Source organism: Ascoidea rubescens, assembly GCF_001661345.1.
Source record: "Ascoidea rubescens DSM 1968 unplaced genomic scaffold ASCRUscaffold_18, whole genome shotgun sequence".
In the NCBI taxonomy this organism is placed as follows: Eukaryota; Fungi; Ascomycota; class Saccharomycetes; order Ascoideales; family Ascoideaceae; genus Ascoidea; species Ascoidea rubescens.
Genome location: NW_017962930.1, coordinates 297,826 through 307,815, shown reverse-complemented (window position 1 = coordinate 307,815; position 9,990 = coordinate 297,826). Strand labels below are relative to the sequence as shown.

Here is a 9,990-nt window from a genome sequence, read left to right as displayed (position 1 = left end):
TTTCGATCTTGGTCTTAGATTCCTCAAGACTCTTGGTGAGTGATTCAACTGTAGCCTTGGTAGACGTCAATTCAGCAACCGTCTTAGTCAATTCTTCAACCTTACTTTCGAACTTAGTGGTCAATTCGTTGATGGACACCGATCTGCTATTGCTTTCTTCGGTTTTTTTAGCAAGTTCTTCTTTTATTTCATAAAGTGATTTTTTGTAATTTGCAGCAATTTTTTCAAATTGGTTTTTTATGTTTTTCATTTTTTCATCTATATTTTTGTTTTGGGAGTTGATTGTGATAGTTTTGTCAATGCTTCTTTCGGAGACGCCATTTTCAGATTTATTTTGAGGATGTAATTTTTCCTGTTGATTATTGTTTATGTAGGAGATGTCTTTTAAGTTTTGAATTTGAAATTGAATATAATTTTTCGAATTTTCATAAGTTTGTTGCAACTGGGAGTATTTATGAGTAGATTGATCAATTTGTGATTGAAGAGCATGGATTTTATTTGTAAATTGGAGCTCTTTTTCACCAGCGGCAGATAGTTTTTGTTGTAAAAGAGATTCTTGATCGTTATACTTTTGAATGAGCTGAGATAATTTTTGCTCCATTCCTTTCTTTGTGATTTCTAGGTTAGACAATTTTTGTTTTGCTGAATTTAGATCGCTATTTATTTGTTGGATATTATTTTCAGCTTGAAGGGATTCATTTGATTTTAACTTGAGTTTAGCATCGAGATGATTGTTTTGATCAGTTTTAGCGTCAAGAGATAATTCGGCCTCGCTGATTTTAGTAGTTAGAATATTCAATTTCAGCAGTAGGATTTTGTTTTCATCTTTGAGTTTTGATACAATTTCCTTTAGATTTTTAACATCGAACAGCTGAGTATTTAATTTTTTTTCGAGCAGACGGTTTTGATTGAGAGCAAAAGCCAATTCTTTTGATTTGAGGTCTGATTCTCTTTTGAAGGACTTGATTTTATCCCTTCTTGAGTTGAGTTGATCGGTTAGGGATATTTTTTGTTGATCGAAAAGTACTTTTTGTATTTTGAAATCTTGTAGTTGAGAGGAAAACTCAGCCAATTCATTTTCTTTACTTCTCAACTGTTTTCTTAGGATGGATAGTTTATTGTCGGAAGAGATTTGCAATTCTGAGTTTGATTGGGTTAATTTGAAAAACTTTTCGGACAAATTTTTGTAGTTTAGTTGATCTTCGATTTGTTTTGTATTTATGGATTGTAGTTTTTCTTCTAGCAACTGGTTGCTTTTTTTCAAAGCCATATTTTCAGATAAAATGAGAGTAGTCTTCTTTTGTAGTTTTTCCAATTCGTCGGACAAGTTGATAACTTGTTCATTTTTTTTGGCTATAATTTCTTGTTTGGAGGAGATTTGGGATTCTAGATTTGAATTACTGAGTTCAATTTGTTCAGTGATTTCACGTTTGAGGTCTTTTGAGATTCTTTTGGAACTTTTAAGATGGTAGGAATTGTCGACGATTTTTGTAAATACAAAAGTGACAACGGCGGAACCTGCGATTTCAGCAAGCATTATGTATAAATATATGGGGGATGGTGAGATTAGGTGGTATAGCGTAAGTGGAATAGGAGGTAGTATCGGATAATTAGTTTTGAAATTTTTAGTTGAAATTTTTTTGTTATTTTTATAAAAACTAATTAAAAGCTTGTGGTGAATAGATAGAGAGGAAGCTTCGAATATGAAGACAAAAGCGAGTATATAATTCAGATAATTCGTTAGATAGAATAATAAAGAAAGAGAAAGAGAGAGAAAAAGATATATAAACCAAAAAACCAAAAAAAAGCAAGAAGATGTTATTGTTTTAAAATGAATTGATTGTAAACATTGATTGTTTTGATTTTGATCAAAAACCTGAGTTGATATTTATTAATCATTAATCCAGAGTCGCCAAAGCTGAATATTCAGAATTGTAGATGCATAAAACAACCAAATGAAGAGGAATTTTTCAAATAGGAGAAGAAAAATGAAGTAAATAATAAAAAAGCATAAAAGTGGATCACATCAACAGAAGGTGGTGGTGAACGAAATATCAGCAAAAACGTTAAGGAAAACCCGTCGCCTTCAGTGGGAAGTGAAAAGGTAAGCACGAAAAAGAGTCTGCGGCAAGAGCCCTGCACGGTTTGGCACGATCAGGCGATTTGGGCCCCACTCCGCAAAACCGCACCGGTACGTGCAGCCGGAGCGTGTCCGCCCGTCGGTGACGCTAGCGTACCGGCAGCTGTTGAACAACGGCCGGGATTCGAAGACAGCCGGAGCTTGAAGACGGCCGGTGTGGCGTTGGGATTGTAGTTGTGTTCGGCTGTCTGGTCTGGTTCGAGCTTTGCACCAGACAGGGTGGCACGTGGCAATGTTCACTCCAGCAAGAAATTTGAAAAAAGATTAAAAAAACTTCTGGTCTGGAGTGTCGCTAAGATCAGTTCATCATTCAACCGCCATTTACTCTGATCAATTCAAGGGAAATCAATGGGGCAAGTAAGCGAGGTTAGTGCAAAAAATGAAAGCAAAGTTACTTCTCATTCTCATATAAAGCACTTGGGATTATCTTCCACTGGTGTCGCTATCACAAACGACACTGGTGGTTTCGTTGGTCAAGCAGAGGCGCGTGAAGCGGGTGGTATAATTGTGGATCTTATAAAAACCAAAAAAATGGCAGGAAAGGCCATTTTGCTAGCTGGTGGGCCTGGTACTGGTAAAACAGCTTTAGCTCTAGCTATTTCGCAGGAACTTGGGCCCAAAGTTCCCTTTTGCCCAATTGTTGGCAGCCAAATCTTTAGTGCTGAAGTTAAAAAAACCGAACTATTGATGGAAAACTTTAGAAGAGCAATTGGACTACGAATTAAGGAAATCAAAGAGGTCTACGAAGGAGAGGTTACAGAGCTTACACCAGAGGAATCTGAAAATCCGCTAGGTGGCTATGGAAAGACCATATCGCATGTAATCCTTGGACTAAAGAGTGCAAAGGGAACCAAAACATTAAGATTAGATCCATCAATTTACGAAAGCATTCAAAAGGAGAGAATAGTCATTGGGGACGTGATTTACATTGAATCTAATACCGGTGCAGTCAAAAGAGTGGGAAGGTCAGATGCTTATGCGACTGAATTTGATCTTGAAGCAGAGGAGTATGTTCCCTTGCCTAAGGGAGATGTGCATAAGAAAAAGGAGATCGTCCAGGACGTTACTCTCCATGACTTGGATGTTGCAAACTCCAGGCCGCAGGGCGGTCAAGATGTTATATCAATGATGGGTCAGTTATTGAAGCCCAGAAAGACGGAAATAACCGACAAACTACGGCTAGAAGTCAATAATATTGTATCCAAGTATATCAATCAGGGCATTGCGGAATTGATTCCAGGAGTGTTGTTTATCGACGAGGTAAACATGTTGGATATCGAATGTTTTACTTATCTCAATAGGGCGTTGGAGTCTCCCATTGCACCGGTTGTGATATTTGCTTCTAACCGCGGACTAACCACCATCAGAGGCTGCGATGCTGATGAAAAGGGCCCACATGGATGCCCACCAGACTTGATTGACAGGCTATTGATTGTGAGAACGCTTCCCTACAACATACAGGAGGTGCGTTCTATTGTGCTCAAACGAAGCAGGCACGAAAACTTGAGCCTCAGCCAGGAAGCGTTGGACAGACTTGCGTACTTGGGCTCAGCAAAGTCGTTGAGGTACTCGCTCCAGTTGCTTAGTCCCGCCAGCATCCTCGCCGGCGTTAGTGGTCGAAACGAGATTGCAGCTGAAGACGTGCTCCAGGCCGAGGACTTGTTCATCGACGCGAAGAGGAGCGCCCTGATCTTGGAGGCCAACTCAAAGTACTACTTGTGACCATTCAGATGGGTTCAAGAGAAAAAACAGCCACCACAGCGGGTCTTTCAATTGCACGCACACCTACGCGCCGTTCGCACAGCCCTGCATGATCCGTGCTGACGGCCCAGGAACGGGCGGGGCTTTTTCTGAGCTTCCCGCGGTGCGTGCCGCTGGATTCGAGGTGTTTTCCAGGTGCTTTCCACTCTTTTCTCTGGACAGCGGCCAAACAAAAAACACCAAATTTTTCTCTTGCTCTTTTCATCCTCTGATATAATGAGCTTCACTCACAATCCTCTTTTGATTTGCAGTCACTAGTCTCAGCCCAACCAAACTCCAGAAGAAGTCCTCCCTCCACCATCAAGCTACTTATCAAGAAATATTTCCTCCAATATTTTTTGTTGGTTTCGCTTTCAAGACTTTTTCTCTATCTTCCTCCCACCCACCCAAGAGCACTCAAAAGCAGCTGTTTCTTCATCTTCGTGTTCAAAATACTCCAAAAGACGACAAGCCAAAGAAAGAAAAGGGAAATATCAAAGAAATAATCAAACCATTATTTTTTTTTTTATTTGGGTTTTTATTTTTATTTCCATCTTTCCTCTTTTTGTTTCTTTCGTTTTTTCTTCCTCTTCTTCTGCTCTTTTGATTCGTGTCTGGTTCCAACGTATCTTCATCTTTGCCTCCATTTTCATCTTTATTGGATCTCTTTATCTTTCCTTCACTCCTCTTTAGTTTAAATCTGTTTTACCCCAAAATCAAATCAAATCAAATCAAATCAAACCAAATCAAACCAAATCAAATCAAACCAAATCATCAAGTTAAAACTGATTAAAAGATTAACCAAATATCATCAAATATTACCAAATTAAGCTGAATAAATTGAGCTTAATAAATTTAAATTAAAGAACTTAAAGTGACTCAAACAAATAATCTGTTCAAAACGAAATAAATAGTTTAAAACGAAATAAATAGTTTAAAACGAAATAAATAGTTCAAAACGAACTCTATTACCATTATCTATTATTACTTTGGCTAGTAATTTAGATATAATCAAAAGGCCCTCAAAAAAACTTCATTCAAATCTTATATTCAACGAGCTTTTAATTAAGTTATCGTTTTTTATATTCCAAATCATTTCTAATAATTTTCATTCTTAAAGAAATCTTCTTATTCTTATTTTTATTTTTATTTTTATTTTTATTTTTATTTTTATTTTTATTCTTATTCTTATTCTTATTCTTATAATCATAATTATAATTATAATTGTATCTATAACTATAAAAATATCTCTAAATCATCCAAATCATGTCTATAGTTACTGGTTCATTCTATCAAAGAAACTTTGATGACTCCACTAATAATGACCTATCAATCAACATCCCATCAAAATACTCTTCCAATCACTACCCATCTCAAAACTATAACAAAAATCTTTCCCCTATCTACTCAAATTCAAACTATATTTCAAACAACAAAAATTCTCAATTCAACCTAAACGACTCAAACATCAACAATTATAATTACAACTACAACTACAACTATAATTCAAATTACAATTACAACTACAATCATAACTATAATTATATAAATAATTATAATAACAATAATAATAATTATAATAACAATAATAATAATAATAACAATAATAACAATAACAATAACAATAATAATAATAATAATAATAACAATATCAACAACTATAACCACAGCCTAAACTCAAACCAAATCCCTATCCAAAATTACTCTTCAACTCAGAACCAAATTCAAAATTCTCATCACTCATCAAACTATAATCTTTCCAAACAAACCAATCACTACAATCCTTCATACCATCCAGTCGATTCTTCTGGAAATAACTTTAATGATTACTCCAAAAATTCCATTTCTACTAATTTTCCTCAGCAGCAACAACAACAACAAAATGATGACCAAATCACAGGCGGCGTCACTCAACACTTGGATTATGATTTAACTACTATGGCCAAATTCATGTCCATTTTTGCTTTCAAAACAATCAACTATAATCAAGTCTATCTCAACTCAAATTTCGTCAATCAATTAAGAAACGTCTTGGCTGCTACTAGATTACCGAAATCTTCTCTCCTATTAGCCTTAACCTACTTTGCTAGGAAATCTAATTCCTCCAGATATAAAATTAACCACCCTGATCAATGTTTTGCTGATTTGGTAACCTCTTTGATTATTTCAAATAAATTTAACGATGATAATACCTTTACCAACAAAAGCTGGTCCGATGCAACTGGCTTGTCTTTAAAGGAACTAAACACTTATGAAAGAAACTGGTTGCTTGATTGCAAATACGATTTGCATTTCAACGTCAATAATTTATCTGATCTGGAATTTTCAACTTTAAATTTCAACTCAACCTCAATCTCTGATTCAATTTCAACTCCAAGTCCCACTTCAAACTCAATTCCCATTTTAAATCTAAATGCAAATCTAAATTTAAATTACAAATCTTACAATCTCTTAAATTCTCCTACTGATAACGACTCAATTCCCCTTCTTGAAAATCGCTCATGGTTAAACGTTTTTGCCAATTCCTCTTCTTTTATAAGCAATGAAATATTATTAAAAGACGATTACTATGATAATCAAAATACTTTAAATAAAAATTCTTCAATACCTCATGGGCTCATTGAATACCAAAAAATACAACTATATTATGAAAATTTTATTAAATACGGTTGTCTCCAACCAGAAATTTATTCTCCCAACAAATCTTCCCAATTCCGCTACTCGAATGGCTCAGCCATTGAATCTTCCTTGGTTCCTAAAAAGGATTACCAAAATACTTACTCTAGGCCTAATAATTCATCCAATTTCAATAATTCCAATCAATATTTCAACCATTTGAGCGCTTCTCACAACACTTTGGTCTCCAATGGCTTGGCTACTCCAAGAACTACTAATTTCGAAAATTTCCACTCAAATAACCATTCATCATCTTACAAATATTATCAATCAAAGCATGTTCCTAGTTTATTATTACCATCTCCAAATACGTATAATCAATCTTTTTCATCAAACAGTATTTGGGGATCCTATGAATCCAAAAAGAAAAATATATTAGATGATTCTTTATATGACTCAACATATTCTCCTTGTCTAAATGACAATTTAAATAATATGCCTCAAAAAAACATTTTCCGCAGTAATTACTACAATAACAGACATGTCGCTTCAAACGATAATGGTAATAATACCAATAATAATGAAGCCAATACCAACAATAATAATAATAATAATAATAATAATAATAATAATAATAATAATAATAATAATAATAATAATAATAATAATAATAACAATAACAATAATAATAACAATACTAATACTAATACTAATACTAATACTAATACTAATACTAATAGCAATAATTTCAATTCAGTCAATGACTGTCAAACTTTTCCAACTGAACATTTTAACACAAATTATAATAGATTTACGAGTAATAGGAACTCGAATTATATACTCCTAAATAATTACTATAACAATCCAAAGAATAATGACGCCTATGGGCATTATAGCAACAATCCCATCAACAACGATGTTTCCAATCCAAATCTGTTAAATACTTATTCAAACTGCCACAAACGTGATAGCCTCAGGTTTTCAGATTTTGTTTATAATACTGTCCCAGCTTGCTAAATTAACTACTACCAATTGAAACTATCTTGTCCAAATATTATCAGAAAAGGTATCCTCCAAAGAGCTGACAATAATATTGAAAATTATATCATTTTTTTATGTTTTTTTTATCATTTAAATTGTCCAACTTTCTAACCTCTGATTTTTGATTTTTGATTTTTTTTTTTTTTACTTTTTTAACTTTTTAATTGTGGTTTTTAAATCTTGTTTTGATTTTTGGTTCATTTAGAAATAGACACCATGAATAATTTAATCAAAAATATTACAGAAATAAGAACAATATGTTTCTATCTACTGAATCAGAAATCAAAAATCCTTTTTTTTGTCTCAATTTAAATATATTTTTAATCATATCTTTAACTATACTTTTAACTATATTTTTTTAGTGCAAACTTTTATTTCTATTATACAAAATAAACAAGAAAAAAAAAATTATAGATGCCTTCATATTAAATATAAGAAAAATTAAAAAGTTAAGCTTTATGCAATTTTGAAGAGGTAAAATATATAGACCTGCCGTTGTTCATATTTTAGTAATTAAAACAGATTTTGGTTATAACTATCTTCTATTATACTACAAAATTCAACAACTCTTTTTGGTATAATATTTAAGAAATTCGGCCATCTTTAATGTTAAATACTATTAAAATTCAAGTATATTTTAAACAATTCACTACTTAATAATCTACAAACCTTGAATCAATCTAGAGATTTCATCTAGTTCCAGATTTCCATTCAATTCATTTAATTTGTTTTTGATATAAGAAATCAAGTTATCAACTTCAACTAATTCACCTTCATTACTGTTTTCATGCTCGCCTAATACTTTTACTCTAACTTTATTTTCATTGACATATTCTTCTTGGCCAATTATTACACCTATTGAAGCACCAATTTTTTCAGCAGCAAGAAATTGTTTTCTTGCGTTTACTTTCTTTTTAAAAACAAACTCTGTTTTCAAATTAGCGGACCATAGCAAATTGGAAATTAGTAATCGTTCTTTCAATAAGCCATCCCCACCAAAGGACATGACAAAAATGTCTGTTGAAGAGCTCCTAACTTTATTTTTAGTATCAATTCTTGAAGAAATAATGGAAAAAATTCTTTCCACACCAAAAGAAACACCAATACATGGAATTGAAATATTTTTCTTTCCATTTGACAATGCAAAATCGCCAACAAGATTGTCATAACGGCCACCAGCAGCAATTGAGCCAACACCAACATAACTAGAGGCATCGTCAGTTTGGCTATCGTTAAGTTTTTTGCTTTTTTCTTTTAATTCTTTGGCATTTTGAGGAGCCTTACTTTCAACAGTAACAGCTTCATAAATTAATCCCGTGTAGTAATCAAGGCCTCTTGCTAATGATAAATCAAAAGATATAAAATCAGAAATAGAGAAAACAGAAATATAGCCATTTAATAATTTCATTTCTTCAATACCTTCTTTGGCAAGTGGATTAGACATTAACTCTTCATTAGATAATAAAATCGGCAAAATCTCATCTAGACCGCCTTTTAATTTAACAAATTCACCAATTTTGTCAGCAACCTCCTTCGACTGATTTTTTTCTTCAACAATTTCCCGTTTAACTTCATCCCAAGATTCTTTATCCAATTTATCGACAGCACTGCTTACTTTTCTAACATCTGAATCAGTGACACCACATACCTTGAAAATTCCATCTAGAATTTTTCTATGATTTAATTTAATTCTAAAATCAGTAATATTTAGTTTAGTCAAACCTTCAACTAAGATTTTAAGAATTTCAGCATCTGGTACCATTTTATCATAGTTTATACCAGCTATGTCGAAATCGCATTGATAAAATTCTCGCATTCTTCCTTTAGTCATGGCAGGTTGATCTCTTCTATAAACTTTGGCGATGTGATATCTTTTGATATTTTTGATGTCATTTTGTGCAACAAAACGAGCAAAGGGAACCGTCAAATCATATCTTAGGGAACACAACTCGCCACCTTGGTCTTTTAAATCGTATATAAGTTTAGAGTCTTCACCATATTTATTTGTAAGAATTGATTTTAACTCAAAAACCGGTGTATCAATCGATGATCCACCATGAAGTACAAAAACATCTTTTAAAATATCAAATATTTTGGTTTTGAGTAGCAAATCTGCACCAAAAAAATCTTTAGTGCCCTTTGGAGTCTTTAAACTAAAGGATTCCTTTTTGGACGATGATTTTGAAGTCTTTCTCTTCTGGTTTAGTTGAGCTAAGGAAGAGGTTTTATTGGTATTTGCAATCGAATTCAAACTGGAGCTTGGGGGGTTAATTGAGCTCATTGTCAAATAGTATAATGGTCTAGCAATGTTTCTAACTTGTGTACAAGAGGATAATAGGCTCATAAACAAAAAACAAAGACAGAAAAAAAAAATAGTGAGATGTCTTCAAGTATATTTCCTGATTGAAAAAAATTTGAGCAGTGGAAAAGAAATGCCATAAAATTGAAGAGTG

At 33.2% G+C, this 9,990-nt stretch overlaps 3 protein-coding genes across 3 annotated transcripts; 2 read left to right on the top strand and 1 right to left on the bottom strand.

Annotated features, from left to right (window-relative positions):
• Positions 1–2,488: 2,488 nt before the first annotated feature.
• RVB1 (RuvB family ATP-dependent DNA helicase pontin) lies at positions 2,489–3,862 on the top strand (the record flags this gene model as incomplete). Its single annotated transcript, XM_020190929.1, has 1 exon — positions 2,489–3,862. The coding sequence occupies one exon, from the start codon at positions 2,489–2,491 to the stop codon at positions 3,860–3,862; it is 1,374 nt and encodes a 457-aa protein (XP_020044797.1).
• A 1,113-nt stretch (positions 3,863–4,975) lies between these two features.
• CLG1 (Clg1p) lies at positions 4,976–7,657 on the top strand. Its single transcript, XM_020194991.1, has one exon. It carries the CDS (start codon positions 5,147–5,149, stop codon positions 7,511–7,513), a length of 2,367 nt encoding a protein of 788 aa, XP_020044796.1. The 5' UTR covers positions 4,976–5,146; the 3' UTR covers positions 7,514–7,657.
• Positions 7,658–7,929: 272 nt separating this feature from the next.
• On the bottom strand, positions 7,930–9,929 carry HTS1 (histidine--tRNA ligase). The gene has a single exon (XM_020194077.1). The coding sequence runs from the start codon at positions 9,816–9,818 to the stop codon at positions 8,199–8,201; it is 1,620 nt and encodes a 539-aa protein (XP_020044795.1). The 5' UTR covers positions 9,819–9,929; the 3' UTR covers positions 7,930–8,198.
• Positions 9,930–9,990: the final 61 nt, after the last annotated feature.